Here is a 19,615-nt window from a genome sequence, read left to right as displayed (position 1 = left end):
GCACTCATAAAAAGGAGGCTACCATCAAAGTGGCAATGTTTTCTTGGAGGATCAGAGACAATGAGGAATGATGCGGGTACAGCTGGGCAGCTGATACCTGGATGGACTCCTTGCCTACAGCTTTGCACGAGCAGAGAGAGGGTTTAATTTATGTGTTCCAGTCAGAGAAGAAAAACACTCAACAGGGGTTTGTGTACTTTACCCCCCCCCCCCCCCCCCCCCCCTTTTTTTTTTTTTTTTTACTCTGTACTTCTTTGTATCACCTCATATAGACTATGACTTCACTTGGTAAACATGACTAGTGATGTTCAGGGCAAAAAATCCCTGATGTCAGATATTTCTGTGCAATACAAATACAGGCCATTTACCATTTCTGTGCTTAAAGTTTTTACAGCTCTGCAGATGTTCTGTGTTAGAGCAGCAACATTAGTCTGATGGCACTGATAGCCGCCTGGGGGCATAATCTATATGCAATTTTGTATTGTGCTGTCATTTGTATATGATTACCCAGAGATGCTATCATTTTGTCTTTAATACTGAAATGCACAAATGTGCACAGACAGAAAGATTTTGGTTACTATCAATGGTGAGCGTTGGGGTGCCTCTGTACTGACCTCCTTAGTACAAATTGGAGCCAAAAATTTCAAATTTGGATACTTCACTCCAACATTCCTATTGGAACTGAATTTCAGTCAGGTTCTTGGGTAATTTGGCGTACCTCAGCTTTTTCCCCAAGAATGACTTCTTGACAGACATCTTCCACTGAGACCATTTCTGATGAAGCTTCAGTAAACAGTAGATGGATCAACTGAAGAGCCAGATGCATCTCTTAGGCCATATCTCAGGTCTTTGCTAGATTTTTTTTCCTGTTTCATAAGTACGTGACTTTCAGATACAGTTCATCTGATAGTTTTATAAGGCCTAACATTCATGTATTGTCCTCAATTTGTTTTTTATTTTTTATTAGTCTAGTTTCCTCAAATCTTTTAAAAATGTGATGCACACCATGGTGAAATGTATCAAGTTTTAGACTAATAGCTGTTTAGCAAAACTTGTTGGCGCAAAAAATACTATTTTATGTCTGTCAAACTGTAAATACAAATACAGAAATGAGAACAAATAATGTTTTTGACAGGCTCCTAGTAACAGAGTGGCTAAAGATATCAGTTACAAACGGTTCTTTGCTAAGTTGTCAATTATGTATAGACAAAACACTGGCTCATCCCTTGAATATGGAGCCTTTTTTAATGTTTGAAATATTCATAGGCCAGTGTTAGGTAGATTAATGAATAAAATAATTCCCATGAAAATGGTCAAATACGAGGACTGTATGAAAATGAGTGAAAAAGCAGTGAACAAAATTGAAAGACTCTTAGAAAGCATGGAGAACTATTAAACAAGACGATTAGTCTTGGGTTCGCTCACCTCCTTGAGAAAAAATTGGCTTCTTGGAAACAAAATATAATAAAATTATAGGTGGCTCAAGAATTTTTCCTATTAGTTTATGTTTAGAAAGAAGTATAGTTCCATTATTAGTGAACAATTTAGGTAGAGGTATACTAAGCAGGAACCAAAGGTCTGAAAAATCAAGGAGATGCATTATTATTATTATTATTTATACAACTCATATTATTCAGTCTAAATGTTAAGATTAACATTTGCACTTAGTATCTGAACCGTCCTGTACAAATAACTGCACAAATAAACAGACTTTAAAAACACACTACAGTGCAGCACCTGCAAAGCCACTGTTATTCTGTTATTTGCATTTCTTTTTCATCAGAACTATTCAGGAACTTTGTTCGGTCACTGCCCTATACAAGACTTGTGGTTCTACCAAAACAGAAGAGGATTGGTCAGTTGGGAGACCTGTGGCCCAATGCTGCTTTTATGACTCATCACCATCACTCATTTCCTACCAGCTTGCCTCATGCAGAACTTCAGCACCTTGATCTAGTGTTGTGTATACCCACTTCTGTCCAAAGCTAAGAAATCTTTCTTTTTCTTACAAATATCCAACTGTGGCCTTTTAGCAACAGAAAAGAAAGCATCTTTTCTGCTTCTCTGGTTTACAAGGCATAAGAAAAAAGGATTTGCACCCAACAAACCAAGACATCAAAGTGCTTTTGAGATTATTTGCAGGTAAAGTAAGGAAGAAAAATCAAAAGAAGCATTAATCTCTATTAATTAGCTCATATTAAGGATGCTGTGGTAAGACAGGACATCTCTAAAAACAACTAGGTAGAAACCTTCACCTTGGAGGTTTTCGCAGGGTGACATAAGTTACCACCAGAGACAGTAAACAACAGCAGCATGACCAAAGCATGATTGTGAGGGCTGCTTCTGGAGAGTTGCATGGATGCAATTCGGCAGGATGATTATGTTCACATTTAAGTATGACTGATAGTAGGGCTGCAATGATTCATCAAGTAATTCAAATAACTCAATCATAAAAAATCTTTTACATAAATGTTTTGCTTTGATGCTTTGTTTAACGAACCTGCTCTGTAGCACTCAGTCATCACCATATGTTTCACCCGTATGTTTGTTTTCCCAACATATGGGTGAAACATTGCTTAATTAAACTTCTATGAAAATATAATTATAACCAAATTCAAATTCAAATTTTATTTGTCACATACACAGTCATACACAGTACGATATGCAGTGAAATGCTTAGACAACTGCTCGTGACCTAAAGAAAAGAAGACTATGAATAGGTTAGGAAATAAATATGAAAATTTAAATGAAGGGTAAATTTAACTAGGAAGGAATAAAATAAAATCTAAAAATTAAAGTTAAAAATAAAATAACTGCACAACAAAATACACAATACACAAATACACAGTATAGAAATATATAAGAATATATGAAGAAATATAGAACAATAAGAGCAGCTGTACAAGTACTAAATGGTAATGAAGAAATATAATGTCCAGGGTTGTGCAATCCACATGTGTAAGGGACTGGTGCAGTGCAAATATGCTTAAAGTGATTTGTTTAAGTGACTTATGATAAAGTGATTCGATTTGATGACCACACAGTGTAGTTGTGCAGTGGCCACTAGTGTAAACAAATGTCCAGAATGTTCAGTGTGTGTGTAAGAACCATATGTGTGGGTCAGTACTGTGTGGTGGTGTGATTGAGAGACCCTATCGCCTGCGGGAAGAAGCTCCTCCTCAGTCTCTGTGTTGGTCTTCAGGGAGCGGAATCGCTTTCCTGACCTCAACAGAGAGAACGGTCCGTTGTTGGGATGGCTGAGGTCCTTCACGATCTTCCTGGCCTTGGTCCAGCACCGCCTGCTGTAGACTGAGTGCAGGTCAGGGAGCTCGGAGCGGATGGTGCGCTCAGCCGATCGCACAACCCTCTGTAGAGCTCGTCTGTCCTGCATGGTGCTGTTCCTGAACCAGGTTGAGATGTTTCCCGTCAGGATGCTCTCTATGGTGCACGAGTAAAAGTTCCTGAGCACCTTGGAGGGCAGTCGGAAGTCTCTCAAGCGTCTGAGGTGATCTGATAGGATTGCAATTTTTTGTGAGACTCTTGTACATGTCCTGCCTGTATGTGAGCTTTTTGTCCTGGACTCTGAAATCCATGTGTTGTAGATTGGCTATAATCTAATCTTTTATAAACCCCCATCTCCCTCTGGATGCAGTTAATAGTTTAATATTACTAGTTTCTTTTTTTTCCTTTTCCTTTTAAACATATATTTTGAAATGAAACCTTTATGAGTGTCCTGGACTCTCTCTCCTCAGAGCATATGGCCGTCTGATAAACTAATCACTAATGATAGAATGACTTTTGATGGAAGAAGTTCCCAAATCTGGATCTTTCTAACCTTGCCCCTTGTTCTCCTTTTATTTTCCAGGCTTGATGGAAATCCGATCTGTCAGTGTGGGAGTTGTTGCCATCAAATCTGTCAGCACCGGGCTGTACTTAGCTATGTCCAAGAAAGGCACGCTCTTTGGATCGGTGCGTATACAACCTGGCAACATTTTTCTGGAGGTCAAGACTTCTGGACAGGGAAGGAAAGTTGTTGGGGTTGCAGGATATATATGAGTCCCAAATGAATGCCACCCTATGTTTGATGTTCCCGAAGAGAGGGAAAATCTGAGAAATCTTCTGATGGAAAGTTCAGAGAGATGTCAGACTGTTATAATCAATCATGGCTGTACACCTGCACCTTGTCTGACTATACAGAAGCTTGAGCTGGCTTGCTCCACCATCAAAACAGACAGCAGAAAAAAGAAACCTAAGCAGCAATGACAAATAGCCAGCTGGGTTCATGTAAGTCCTTGCGTGCCATCTGCCAATTGTTGTTTTGTAAAGCAGCTTTCAAAAGTAATCACCACTCATTGTTAAACTCAAGCACAGTTCAGAACTGAGGTGTGTGGTGTCTAGCTCGTGTACTTAAAGCTTGAAGACGAAAACATCAGGGATGAGTGATAAGACAAGTGCCTCCGACCATCTAACACACAAAATAGGACATAAATAGACCCGATGGAGGACTTTACAAAATGGCAGATGAATCACGGCATGCTCACTTTATCCCGATGCTATCACAGAGAAGGCCTCGTTACAGGAGCCTGATAACAATCTGGAAAAGGGAATGCAGCAGAGCCTCTTGTAACTGCAACATCTTTTGAGACCCTTACTGATAAGAAGCTGTAACCACCCGTGGAAAAGTGGCTTTGCTGAAGGTTGAATTTTTAAGTGCCTTTAAGAAAAAAAACTTTGTTTTATTGTTATAATGTGATTAATTTGAGAACACTCAAGGTTCAGTTAACCCAAATCACAAATAAAGACACACACCAGCCACCCGCTTCGTCACAGTCACGTCTTTTCACATTTGTAAGTGTTTTAAGCTCTCATGTCTAAGGTTTCAATTCGACGTAAGCGAACAGAAATGAATATGTCCTTCCAATAATAATGTCCCAGTTAACCAAGATATTTCACAGAACTCACCATCATGTGTCTCTGTCAAAGATCACTTTTTAGAAAATGGTCCCAAAGAAAATGAAAATGTCAGGTGTAAACATATCTCAAATAACCAGAATATTGTTTCTGGAATGCAAAGCCTGTTCCTATCCTCTAAAATAAACTGCACAGAAATGATGGAAAAGATATTTAAGAGGTGAATGTCTTCTAAAGGGTGAGGATTGGGAAATTCTTTTCAAATTTGGGTTAACCAACCATTTAATTCTTACTTCCACTGTCTGAGAAAAACAACCCAGATCACTACAGTGGATAAACTCACTGTATATACTGCAAACACCTGGAAATCTTTTACTACAGCAACTGTCATTAACCTTTGTACACTTGAAAGCTGGCCTTGTACAGAGAAGGAACAGCAGTCAGCTGTTAGCAGTAGGTTAATTGCTCACACCCTCTTTAATGTCTCTTCTCTTTCTTCCTGCAATCACAGGTGAAGTACAACCCGAGCTGCAAGTTTAAAGAACGCATTGAGGAGAACGGCTACAATACATATGCTTCGCTTCGCTGGAAACACAGCGGCAGGCAAATGTTTGTTTCGCTGAATGGGCGCGGTAAACCGAGGCGGGGTCACAAGGCTAGACGTAGACACCCATCTACTCATTTCCTGCCTATGCTCCCCTCGTAGCAGTCCAAGTCTGAACTCTGACCAACAACTGGATGGCTCACCTCCTTCCGAGGACTAGTGTTGATGTGGCTGTGACACAATGTGTATTTTTATTATTCCATCCTCTTGTCACATAAATGTACATTTGCTGAGGTCTGTAACATTTGTAGAGGTAGTATAATATCTACTCTTAAGTTATTTTCTGCATTTTCTAATGATGTTCAGTAATACAGCACAATACAGTAGAACTACGTTACGTTCAGACATCCGTCTTGCCACCAAACCAGCTGTGTTTGTAGCGTACGTTTGAGGTGAGAGGACAGAAGGGGAGATAGCGAGACAGGGGCTTCCAAATGATAAAATTTGGATTTGTGAAGAAAACACATCACTATTAAAAGAGACCCTTATAAGTCAGTGGGCAGGATCAAATTCTACTATTAAAAACATCTGCACAGTAGCTCTGTTCCAACAGCTTGGCTTCATTTTGCTGTATATTTAGCCTCACAAAAAAGCACATGTGAATTTATCATTACATTGCATCATGTGCAGGTCTACCTGAAAAGACATTTTTTTATGTATTCGCACTGCATCCAGCACTGTTTTCAATGCAGTGTGTGAAATAACATTTTTGTAAGGCTAAGTATGACTACATTTATGCAACAAACCCTGACGAGGATTAGTGGAAGAGAGCTGACGGATGGATATGCAATATTTTTTTAAATAGGGATAAAGTATCATAATGAATGGGTTAATAAACGCAATGAGAAAACTCCAAAGAATCAAAAAAAGGGGGAACCTCTACTCAGCAAAGTCCATGGTACAAATTTTATACATGTTCACTGTTGCTTGGGAAAAAACTGACACCACTAGAAAAAAGATAATGACGTGCAGTTGAATTGTACTGACTCAAACACAACGATAGTTGTACTGTTCTGTGTGTATATGTTGATATATGTCAAGAACACGACAGGAACTAAGCTAACTACTGGGATAACATGCTGGATTTCTTGACATGCCCTTTCAACGTCTGTGCATGCTTCTGTCACTCCGCTTCTCTCATTCAACCTACAGTTAGTAGATTAGAAATCAGATAACAGAGAACTTTAATTTTTAATTTTGGTCTTTAATTCTGTCGTGAAATCGCTGACATCTGCTTTGACTCATTTAACGCTTTCTAGCAGCAGTAGGCAAACACCGCGTTGCATAGCAGCAGCTCCATTAATTTTGTACGCCATAGTAAATGGTTTTTACAATCTGCTTCTTTCAAGTCTTTCTAACGTTTTCTCGACAACAAGGCTAATAGAACATTTAATATATTTAAAACTTTTATACTCTTTAACTGTTTGAAGTTGATGTTTATTGTTATTGTTGACTTTTTTGTTGGATTGTAGTCCTACTGTTTAAAATAAGGGGAAAAAAATAATATTCAGTCCATATTCAGCTCAATTTGTATTACTACTGGATGTTGGTACGTTTGTGATCCATTTATCATAAGCAGTTTTCCACAATAGAAATTAAAAGCCGTGTGTGTATATATATAACAACAGATTCTCAGAACAAACAGTCCCTGGATCCATTTCAGTTGAGTAAAGTAATTTGAGTGCCTTGGTTCATGGTAATCTTCAATAAAGTAAAATGTGGATACGTCAGCAGTCACAGCTCACGTGCTTACAAGCCTTATTTAAATAGTTTTTTTTAGTCATGAAGAGCCACAATGGCATTTTTATCTGCTATGGCGCTGATTGTTAAGAGTTGGTAACATCTCCATCACAGCACTTCGACATAATCCCCCTCTCATCATAATCATGAAGAAACTCACAGCGGGAGAGGCGTTGATGTGGAGGACCTCCCCGTGTCTAATGAAAGCTCTGTGGTTATGAACTATGCAGCCGAGCATCAAGATCATTTACACACAGACGAGACCTTCGGTGGCACAGGAGGCCACTCGGTCTTTTCAGTGAACAGAAAGGAGAGTCGGGCATGAATAGTGGGTGTTTGGGGTGAATAAAGGCCAACCTTTCAGCCTGTCATAATGTGAGATTACTGTGACGGGGTACATGTCTGGTCAGAATGGCGTGAAGTCACACTGTAGTTCAGCTCTGACGGTCTGGGTGCGACGCAGAATATCGGTATGGGGGGTCTGGCAGTACTGTTGCCATGTAAATGTCTTTGTCCTCTGCTGTGCACACCAGAGGTGCACTTATATTTTTGAGAAGTAAATAATATTTGCAGTTCTTGCTGATGTGGGTAAAACTTTCACTTAAAAGAACGTTACCTTAACTCTGGAGAGTACTAGATGAACTTTTTACTCCATTTCTAGTCTGTTCTCAGATTATCTAACTGTCTGCTGACATAAAATTTAGAAAGTAAATAAGAGGAGGGTCATGCATGTTAACAAGCTATTGAAGCTTTATTAATATGCTATTATACTTTATAAAGTCCATTCAAAAATAGGGTTGCACAGGACAGAGAAATCCCATTTTCTGACTGATCTCCTGATTGACTCGCTTCTTTGTCAGTGTCCTCCATCTCCTGTGCTCTACCTCTCCTCTTTCTTCCTTAAACCGTCCAAGAATCTCTTTCTCCTTGGCCTGAGGGTGCGACTGGCTGTTGGTGCCAGTTCCACGGACAGCAAATGGGAGCTGTAATTATCATTGCTCCACCACTGTCCTGTCAGTGTGCTCGCCAGCAAAACAAGAGGGGAGCCTTTGGAAGTCCTGATCAAAAGCTTTGGCCTTTGATCATGAAGCAAAAGGAAAAACCTAAACACTGTGCAAAATCAACAAGGAATGTCCCAAAGAAAAAGACCTCAGGAGAATGCAAATGACAGCCATCCAGAACGCATCCTCAGCTCCTCCTCTGCAGTGACGTGCTGATGTCACTAACACAGGTGTTTGGGCTGTGTTTGATCTAACCCGCATAAGCAGAGGACTGAGGGAGTGAGTCACGCACTGATGTTGTTGCACAAGTATCTAAAGACAGCACATGGTAAGCTGCACAGCAGGTAATGTGTTCATGTTTTTGGAAAGGCCTCAGAAGGTTCACATTTTGAATTTGATGGAAATATCTGTATACTTATATCATAGTAGGGTATGTCTTCACATCAGTAAAAACATAAAAAATAGATGGGATTCTGCATGACCCAACACAATTAATGTTCATAGAGAAGGTAACTTTGTAGGCAACAAAATAAATTTGCAGCTGACTGACAGAAAAAAAGTAATAATAGAAGCCCATTTTGAGGGCCTCAGCCAAAATCTACAGGGGCACAAGTCATGCTGCTTCAGCGACAACAAACCACAGCCTCTAGAACCTTTGAAACCCTGTGTGGTCATTTTCTCTCACAGTGACTGAAAAGAACTGTGGTGGGTGGGAAAGAGAAAAAAAAAAGAGCCCTTCTTAATACCAATCTTATGTATGTAGACGAAAATGGGAGAAGTGGGAGGGGTTGGGGGGTGGCAGACAGACTAAGGCACAATTTTAAAGCGCTTATTGAATTGCCATTACAGCTCCTGAGACTAATTGTGGCTGTTGTGTGTCTCTCGGTGGCCTAGGGGGCTCTGGAGTGGCCCTGTATGCTCTTACTCAGTGGGGTTTTCAAACCGAGTGGCCCTGAAAGAGAACAGGACCACCGTAGATCAATGGCAAACCTTTCACTCTTTCACAGGCCCTCACTAATCCTTCTCATTTGTCTGCCATTTGTTGAGGCACATTCACAGCTCCCTGAATTTAGGATTAGGGCTTGTTTTGTTACAAAAACAGCCCAAGTTATAAAGCTGAATAGATGGACTGAAGGGTGGACGACAGATGAGTGTGCATGTGAGTTTTTGAACATGTTTGCATGTGTGTATGGTTATTATGTATACACTGTTTGTATGAACAAATTTATGAGATCACAGTGCCTAGTCATCTATATGCACATGATTTGTGGCCACGACACACATGTAAAAATATATGGACATTTCAAGGTGAATTCTAGCATTAAAGATCAATAAAGAGATGTAAAGGGGCAGAAATAGAGGCAGTCACACTTAGAGAAAGTGTATAGATAGATAGCTAGCAGAGATCAACACTCTTTGACAGCTGCAGTTGGTCCTTCCATTTTTAACCAGCTCACATCTGCACAATACGTATATGCGAAAATCCTCCTTCACCTAAAATTTCAACACTCTGGAAATACTAAATATGTCGCAGTGCTGCTGTTGCTATTATATCCAAGACAGGACGTGGAGAACTTTCTTCATATTTCTGCAAAGGCCTTTTGCTCTTTTCAAAATGTTAATTCAGTTTTGTATACATGTTTCATGTTTCTCAATGTAGTACTTTAGGTATGAGTGCATGGATTAGCAATGCACATATCTATATATCTGTAAATACATCTATATTAGTATCTGCATCTCTCTCTCTCTTGCTGTGTACATGTGTAGTCACATTTATTTGCACAAAGAGAGAGCAAAGACAGAGTTCTCTGTCCTGAATCACCTTTTGGAAATAAACTTTTCATAAAAAGGAGGAAAAGCAAGAACAAATTGATTCATCACACACAAATACCTGCAAAGGAAATACAGTTTCATTAAAGCTGCTGCAATTCCCTTTGAACTTCAGAGTTTTTCTCCATTGTGTTCTGTTTGAACCTGAGAGTGTGCTTTGACAGACTTGGCAGTCTGCTACACGACTATCAGACTGAGGCCTTCTCATCACTGACTGGATTAGTGTTCATGTTTGAAGCCACTTAGTAGACTTTAGACAGGGCTGCTGAGTGGCATATGCGCCACATTTCCCCTTAAGCCCTGCCATGCCATCCAAAGGTATGTGGTGCTGACTGGCCAAACGCCATGTCAGGCATTCTTTGAATATCTGCAGCCCTGCCAGACACCAGGGGATGTTTTGAGGAGATGGATGGTAAGACGATTGTGTGACAGCAAAGTTGATCCCTGAAAAAGAACATATTAAAGGCTAGAAATACCAGTAACAGTAGTGATTTCTTGCTGAGAGCTACACAGAAGTGACAACAACACTTTGCCACTTATTCAGTGAGGGGATCAGGTGGCTCTGTTTTGCTCTAGGGAGACATTTCTCATATGTTTTAGGTTCACTATTCCCCTTGAAAGGAAATGTCTCTGCAAATCACTACAAACCTTTTCGGTGTTATCAACATTTGCCTATGATGAAATAGCTCCATCCTGTTGGGAGTAATATCTTTCTGGATAATAGTTCCACCATCCATGGGGCAAATGGGGGTCACAGATTTTTTAGGTGAGTATAAAAATAACATAAATTATGCACAGGCAGCAGTCTGAGCAAGACAAGTTGTTCCCAAGCCAGCTGAGAGATATGATCTCTGCAGCAAGTCCTGGTTCTTCCCTGGGGCCTGCTCCCAGTAGCACATGCTCGAAACACCTTGCCTAGGAGGCAACCAGCAGGAACCTCGTCAGTCACCTCAACTGGCTTCTTTCGATGGGAAGGAATAGCAGCTCTGCTCAGAACCTCTCAAATAACCAAGCACCTCATCCTGTCTCTGAGGGAGAGCCCAGAGACAGGATGATCAAAAAAAATTACCACCACTTGTATACACATACTTATTCTTTTGGTCACTATCTAGAACTCACGACCACGAAATGGGAACAAGAAATGACAGGTAAATCGATGCTTAGCTCTCTTCACCACAACCGATCAGTACAGCTTTTGTATTACTGCAGAGGCTGCCAAGCACAAATAAAAAATTAAAATGAAAAAATATGTTTATTAATTTGCGATCTTTTCTTACTGACAAGTATCTTTTAAATCACAGATTCTAGCTACGTGTTTCCAGCGCAACAGGTTTTTATGGCAGCTTTAACTAATTATCTGCTTGTTGCTATTAATATTATTTACTTCTCAAAGGTTTATGAGGGTAAAAAGAATGTATACCTGCTTTAAATTTTGACTGCTAATCAATTAACTGATCATCTGTAGCCTGACCACTTCTATAAAAGCATGAATTTTGAGCTTTGGCAGATTGCTGAACTGTTGCAAAATTAAAGAAGCTACTGTTGCTGCCATTCAGTCAATTTCCAGGCTATTTAAAGGCCACGGTTCCACAGTGATAATGATTATTCACAAATGCAAAACATTCAAGATGGATGCCAGTCTTCCCAGGAGTGGATGTCCTAGCAAATTCATTCCAAGTTCAGACTGTGCAATGCTCACAGAAACTGCAAACAAACAAACAAATAAACAAGAGTACAAGAGAAACCTCTTAGACTCACGAGCCTCAGTTAGCATGTCAATACGATAATGTCCAAGTTCTGTCTGAACAAACCGCGAGATTTTTTGGAACAGTGTGGAAATCTGGCCATAATGCACACTGCACAGATAATCAGCACAACACCAATACCAGCTGTCATCCACGGTGCTGGAGGGCTGATGAGTTTGGTTTGTTTTGCAGCCACAGGACTTTGACACCTTGCAGTTATTGTGCTCCTCTTGATACCAAAGTATTCTAAATCAAATGTGAAGCCATCTGCGTGACAGGTTTGGCCAAAACAATGATGCAGACCACAGCAGCAAAACTCTACAACATAATGGCTAAAAAAGAAAAGAATCAAGATGCTGCAGCGGTCCATATATTTGACCTTAATCTCACCTGTCCAGACCTCAAGATATGGTAGCTGTGCATCTGAGATTTGCAACGAAATCCTGCAAACCACAATGAAATGAAGCAACATAGTGAAAAACAGCGGCCCAAAATGCCTCCACTATGGTGTGAACGACTTATAAAGTCATATAGAAAATAATTAATTCAAGTTATTGTCGCTAAAGGTTGTTTCAAGACATTGAATAATGGAGTCTACTTAGTTTTTCTGCTTTTTGACATAGTTTTTGTTAAATAAATAATGCCTAAATAATTATGTATTATGATGTTGTTTATATGAAGTTGTATTTAAATAATTTTAAGGCCTTATAAGAACTAGATCTGTACCTTAAGCCTTAAATAGCTCTCATAGCTTTACCAAGCTTTTAACTGTAAGCAGCAGTGATACTGTATATTTGCAGTAGACATTCTAAAAGACTAAAAAAAAAAGCAGTGCACTCAGCAATCATGCTATTGGGTAAACCTGTTTAGTCTAATGCAATCCAACATGTCAGCTCCCTTTGTTTATATGCTCATAGTCTGTACTTTGTAATAATTTTGTCCTGGACTGCATTACACTGAAAGTCTAACTAATGTTCTGGATATTTACAAACATAAAAAGAATATCAGAAATACATTTCACAATAACACAGTCCAGTAGAACTTCACTCTTTGTATACACGTTTTAGCATCTGTCTTTCCTTTGCGTTCCTCAACAGCTGATCTTGGAAGTACAGTGTCCAGTTGTTTGGATGAATGGTTCTCATATTTTGGCTATTGTTGTGCACTGAATGACTGTACACAAACTTCTCCTGTATAGACATTTAGTAACACTGGGTGGATTTTTATTTGCTTAAAGAACATAAGTTGTACCATTATTAGAGAAAGATCACAAATGAAAAGGTGATAATAAACAAGAAAAAAAGGCTAAAGGGGAACCTTCTACATAGTTTGGTCTGCTTAGGCAGGCCACATGTTGGGTTGAGTCCCAGTCAACATCATGAGGTTGTCTTTGGCTGTTAGTAAAGGGAAAAGACCAAAGTCAGTCACTTCATGCAAAGTTTGCGCTGTGCCAAACCTATCCACCCTACTGCTCAATTCGTGCCGTGTGTGAAGAAATTCTTCATGCCAGTGAAGCTAGACAGCCTCTGTGTTTTGTCACTGTACGCATGGTGATATTTCTTCAGCACTGTGTTTTTTTTTTTCCAACTTCAAAGATTAACAGGCGTCCTTTAATGACATTTATGCACAATATCAAAATGTCGTTGCTTTCTGCAGCTGAGGTTAGTGTTGGATTAAAAACCCACATGTTGTGTCACGCAGCAATCGTGATGTGTAAAGGTCTTTAATCATTATAGTTGCGGAGAGAATTTGACACTGGCTGGAAAAACCTAAGGATGCTGCATCCAACATCTGCAGAGAAACAATCTTCCAGTCAAATCTTACTAAGGATTAATACAAAAAAATGACATTTTTTCTGTATCCTGTAGTATGAATGTTTATTAGACTATAATACAAATAGAGCCAGAAGTGACATTAAGAGGTTTTTGGACACAGAATTAGCAGAGACAGGCCGCTGGGACACCTATCAATCAAAGCTACCACGGCTCTTACTTCCAAAATGTAAAAAAAGACTCTCCATACTACTTTTTTATAAAGAGATAAATTGGCTTAGAGGCCATTTTTTTGCATCGAAATGAGAGTAAATGGGGACTCTGACTTTTTGGACAACTGGGAGTTTCAACCGGCATGTCTGAAAATACCAAAGACAACGACAAATCAGTCCCGCTCTGTTAAGCTTTGAACATTGCATAAAAGAAACCAGTGCATCTCATAATGATTTTTTTTTTTTTAGCATATGACTATGTGTCCCTTTCTACATTCTTGTGCCTATTCATAATACAGTTGGTTTAATAGCTAGTGAGGACAGACACCTTCCACTATCGAAGTGCCAGTAAGAGACATACACACACATCCAAAAACGAGCCATTCAGGATTATAACATTAATAATATAAATGGAGAGGAGTAAGTAAATCTAGATATCCTCAGTTATTTAATGTTTCAGTGTCAGAGCTGTCTCATATTTTCTGGCAAACGTTGAATAATGACATTTAAAATCAAAATAAATGAAATAAAGATTAACATTTGTTCATAACTGCAATGGAATAACTTGATTACTGCTTTTTTCCATAAAAGACAGACAAACACAGCTTGTGTTAAGAAGAGCGTCTCCATTTGTGACTTTACATCCATCACTTTTATAGTGATGGATGTATGGCTCCCTCTGATGGTCAGAGAGCAGAGCAGCTCAAAAGCTTAGTGACCTATGAACTTTTTTATGCTCAAAATTATGATGTATTTAGCAACAGTTGAGCTGTACACATGTAGAATATGACATTTGATGGTTTGCAGATATTGGAAGAACAATATCTGCAAACCAAGTATATGTAATAAGACTGATTTGTGATGTATATTGATTGATTGATAAGGTGCAGTGTAAATATTTCAGTGTGTGTATATAATATATCTCTGTATGTGTATTTGCTTGACAGCCCTACAAATGAATGAAATTGCAGTAAACTTTACTGACTTTTACTTACTGACTTTTACTTACTGTACTTACTTTTATTTGAATTTTGCACCACGTTTTGAAAAGACAGACTAGTTTAATTAGTTTAATATCTGTGCAAAGGTGTGGCTGGAAACTGTGACTTTAGTGACTCATTTAGTTTTCACAGTTTTTCAAAGAAGTTTCTCACAGCTACAGAAAACAAGAAAAAAGGCGAGCAGTTGCACTTTTAAACCTCATTAAACACGAGTTCACTTGGTAGTGAGAGGTCCAGAGTTCCCTTTAAACTGCAAAATAAAACTATAAAAAGAGTCATAAATAAATGAATGTGTAAAGAAAAGAAATAGAAAGGAAGTCCTGTTGATGAAAACCCCGAGGATTGAGCCAGCAACCTTCTGATGGTTGCTCTATCTGTCCACTTTTACAGTTCCCTATAAGCCTCTCTAAAAGCCTTATAGAGAACTCTGCTGCCCTCTGCAACATATCATGACGTATTGAACAACAACACTATGGAAAGAGGAAAAATGTAATAAAACATCTGACATAAAATGTAAAAATGTGTGACATATTTATTAATATACATTTTTAGCAACTGAAAGCACTCTATCAAGTGCAGTGTGCATGTGTTTGCATTAAGTCTGCATCACTCACAATAGTAATCAGCATAATTAGAATCACTTATTTGAATCAAACCAAACAGTAACATTTTAAACAGCTAGACCTCTTCAACTCCGGTAATTGCAAAGCTGCTGCTGGAAAAGAAAAAAACGTCAACAGCTCGTGTACGTTTTACAGTTTTAAAGGTGTGATGTTTCTCGTTGCTAGAGAAAATGACAAAGAGAAAATGGGAATACTTTTCGATTAATTTAATGTAAGTTCATTTAATAATGAGGGTACAGGACTTTAAAGATCAAAATAAAAACCACAAAAAGAATCTTAAAAAAGACTGCCGTGATAAATGTCTGACAAAAGTTTCAGAAGAGAAATACACCGGATGTGTTGTTAATGAAAACCACAGACAGACTGCAAGGTGATGCATAATGACTGCACCTCACAGGCACAATGCACACTCTGCAACTGTTTTTGCTCTTCCTACCAATTAGTTGTCTCAAACAAAATGGTAAAAATTTAGTATCTTATCTTTTTTCAAAGAATGTGAGATAATTGTTATTCTTTTTTTTTTTTCATTTCTTTGCAGCAAGAAGAGTTCAATGCTGTATATGGCATCAATGCAACACAGGATAAGGCACGTATGTGGAGGATTCCTTGTCAGTGAAGACTTTGTATTGACTGCTGCACACTGTGATGATTGGAAAGTTACTAAGATCCTACAAGGAATCTGTTCATCACCTAAATATGAATATTTCTGCAGACTTCTTAATTATTATCAATGCAGGAAATGTTGTTCTGGGCACCCACAATCTCAAGAAAGCTGAGAAGACCATGATATATCAAATAAAAAAGAAGTGCAAGCATCCTTCTTACAAGAATGCTAAATCTGGAAATGATATCATGCTTCTCAAAGTGTTCATCAACTCATTTATTACAATATTATATGTTGATATGATATGTATGATATATTTGAAGATCTCAATTCATAAAATTTCAAGACTGTGATTTTATGTATTTTTGTCGTTGTTGTTGTTGTCTCCAGCAAAATCAAATAAAGATATTTTTTTCACACAGGGTGATTCTGGGGGTCCTCTGGTATTTGACAAGAAGATGGCACCCATATACAAATGCACACACACACATGCACACACATACACACACATGTGTGCATTTACACTACTTTAACATCTGACATGTGACCATGAAGGTGTAGCTGGAAAATGTGGTTTCATTGACTCACAGACTCAACATATACGTGTTGATGAAAAGCCACAGAAACATTGCAAGGTGATGCATAAAGCAGACAAACTGCCCCCCTAAACAACGACATTTTACTTGACTTCCACGCATCATGCACGCTCTACAGAAGTGTCTTCTATTCACAGCTGTGACATGCCTCATACAAAATGGTAAGATTGTAAAATATTTTTCTTAAAGTTATGCAAAAACTATATTTCTCTCAGTTTTTCTTCATTTATTTTCAGCACTGGGAAGTGAAATCATAAATGGCAAAAAGGCTGATGAAAAGTTCATGCAGTATATGGCATCAGTACAAAACAACAAAATACACACATGTGGAGGATTCCTTGTCAGTGAAGACTTTGTAATGACTGCTGCGCATTGTGCTGTTAAGTGAGTAACCACCAAAAGCGTGTCACATTCATCTAAATATAAATAATTATTTTGGTTTCTCATTCATTATTCACGTAGGAAGCTTAAATCCTTAAGTGTTGTTCTGGGTACCCATGATCTCAAGAAGGCAAATAAGAAAATGAGATATGGAGTAAAAATGATGTGCAGACACCCTGCCTTCAAGGAAGTTGCAAATGGGAATGACATCATGCTCCTCAAAGTAAGTATTCATCTATTCAGCCTCGGCTTCACAAAGGATATCAGACGTTCTTATGAATCAATCAATAATAAAAATAGTTAATACAGGGAGGAAAGTATAAAATAAAAATAAAAGAATAAATAAAAGAAACATAATTAAAAGAACAACAAAAAACCTAAACATTTTCTGGCACTTTCGGCCAGCATTTACTGTCAAACCACATGATCAATCACCAATTACATGATTTTGTTTAAGCTTCAACCAATCAAAGCACATTTGATTGTAGTATAGGTAAAACCAACAGCAACAATAATAATACATGAAATTACTTCTTGTTCCACAACAAAACAAACAAGCACCTTTTCTTATTTTTGCTGTAACAATAATATACATGTCACGCATTATTAGATATATTAATACATCTAAATACAAAGACGATAATAATAGTATTTTAGAATAATTTGCCTTATGCAAGTCGCTACCCACATTTGTGCATGCACTATCTGTTTGAGAGACATGCAAAGACAAATATTGGAGAACTTTAAATACACACAAATTTGACATCTTCATAACTGATTTCAATTTTAATCATTTATTTTCTGAGGTTTTTGATTTTATCTTTCCAGCTGTCTAAGAAAGTTTCCCTGGGTGGCAAAAAACCAATTAAGCTAATTCCACTTCCAATTCAACAACTAAACCTGAAGGAAAAGAAGATCTGCAGTGTAGCTGGATGGGGGCCCACAGAACCTCGTAAACATCGATCTGGTTATGTTAATGAGCTGCAAGTGTTGGATGTTCCCATCATTAACAAGGACGAGTGTCAGAAGGTGTGGGGACAAATTCCCAAAAATGTTATTTGCGCCGGTGGATACAAAGCAAAGAGTGGAATCTGTCAGGTCTTTTTTTCATGTTTTCTTATCAAAATAGTATAAACATCAAAATTATTGAAAAACAACAAATTAATATTTGATATTTCTTCCTCACAGGGTGATTCTGGTGGGCCTCTCATATGTAACAAGTTGGCTGTTGGTATTGTTTCCTTTAACAACAACAATGGCTGTAACTATCCAGATGTCCCAAACGTCTATACAGACATATCACAATTTCTTCCTTGGATCACAGATATTCTCAAGAAAAAAAAATGCAAAGGGTAAAAAATATTTTAAATTGTGTTATGGGTGTATTGTAAGACTGTTGGGCAAGTGATATGTGAGCTGTGTAAACTGCTTAAATTCAGCAATATCTAACATTAAAGGGCCTTTCAAAAAACTGCTGATGACTCTTTTCAATGTCAAGCTTACACTAGAACATCAGTAACATAGTAGCTTTGAAGTGCGCAAGTTAGTATGATGTAAAAAAACAAACAAAGGTTTGTCATTAGTTGTATTACACAAACTAATTTGTCAGAAAAAGAATAAAGATCCATTGAGAATTCAAAAAGGCTCATAAACAGTAATATCCAGCGCAAATTAATCTCATTTCATTACAATCTGACCGATACTGTAGGAGGAGTGATTCTTATGAAACATGGCCAGACACTTCACCATGGCTAAAACTCCTCAATCCACATCAATCAGAAAAAAGAAAGAAAGAAAAGTGTATAGTTTTGTTTGACATCACAATTGTACATGGCTATTGAGAGGTCGAATGACTTCACAAAGAAATTTGATAATTCATGAATTAATTTCCTGTATTTAGTAGACTTTTTGCACATTTTATTTTACATCAGTTTATACTGTGCATGCTGTTATTTATGAAAAAGAAACCAAAATCCAAATCCAATTTATTTATATAGCACATTTAAAAACAAAGAGTTTGCCCAAAGTGCTGTACAGAGACAAAGGGGTAAAACACAAGATAAAACCACTGACACCCACATAAACACATAATAACACATAACAAACATATCAACTCACACCAGTCTAAATGCTATCAAAAAAAGGTGTTTTTTCAAAAGAGACATAAAAATAGGAAATGAATATGCCTGTCTGATATTTAAGGGGACTTATTCCAAAGTTTGGGAGTCATAATTGAAGACGCTTGTTGTCCTCTACGCTTTAGCCTAGATTTTGGAACAACCAAAAGCAGCAGGTTGGCTGATCTAAGGGCCCGTGAAGGAATATAAGGCTGAAGTATCTCGGAAAGGTAAGGGGGAGCATTTAGGCATTTATAAACCAGCGTTAGGACTTTGAAATTAGCCAAGCCAACCACAATTCCCAAGCGGGTTGCATGAAATATTATTAGGCCTAAATGCAATCACTTCCATTTTATCCTCATTGAAGCTCAAAAAGTTCAGAGCCATCCAAGCTCTGACATCTTCAAGGCAGTTCAGAAAGATTTGAATCGAGCCTGGGCCGTTTGGCGCTAAAGGCAAATAAATTTGGCAGTCGTCT

The 19,615-nt window shown here is 38.2% G+C and overlaps 2 protein-coding genes across 2 annotated transcripts in view; both read left to right on the top strand.

The window, feature by feature from the left end:
• The window catches only part of fgf22 (fibroblast growth factor 22), a 34,885-nt gene extending 27,640 nt beyond the window's left edge, over nt 1-7,245 (top strand). The window contains exons 2-3 of the mRNA XM_004554913.3: nt 3,866-3,969; nt 5,423-7,245. Of these exons, the coding sequence (XP_004554970.1) occupies nt 3,866-3,969; nt 5,423-5,617 (299 nt within the window). The 3' untranslated portion in view covers nt 5,618-7,245. The remainder of the gene's footprint in view (nt 1-3,865; nt 3,970-5,422) is intronic.
• A 9,457-nt stretch (nt 7,246-16,702) lies between these two features.
• LOC101468209 (granzyme-like protein 1) lies at nt 16,703-18,476 on the top strand. The gene is made up of 5 exons (XM_004554914.5): nt 16,703-16,800; nt 16,876-17,023; nt 17,102-17,243; nt 17,849-18,118; nt 18,209-18,476. Exons 1-5 carry the CDS (start codon nt 16,743-16,745, stop codon nt 18,374-18,376), a joined length of 786 nt encoding a protein of 261 aa, XP_004554971.2. The 5' UTR covers nt 16,703-16,742; the 3' UTR covers nt 18,377-18,476.
• The last annotated feature ends 1,139 nt before the right edge of the window (nt 18,477-19,615 follow it).

Source organism: Maylandia zebra, linkage group LG23, assembly GCF_041146795.1.
Source record: "Maylandia zebra isolate NMK-2024a linkage group LG23, Mzebra_GT3a, whole genome shotgun sequence".
Taxonomy (NCBI): Eukaryota; Metazoa; Chordata; class Actinopteri; order Cichliformes; family Cichlidae; genus Maylandia; species Maylandia zebra.
This window is presented reverse-complemented; position numbering and strand designations above follow the sequence as displayed.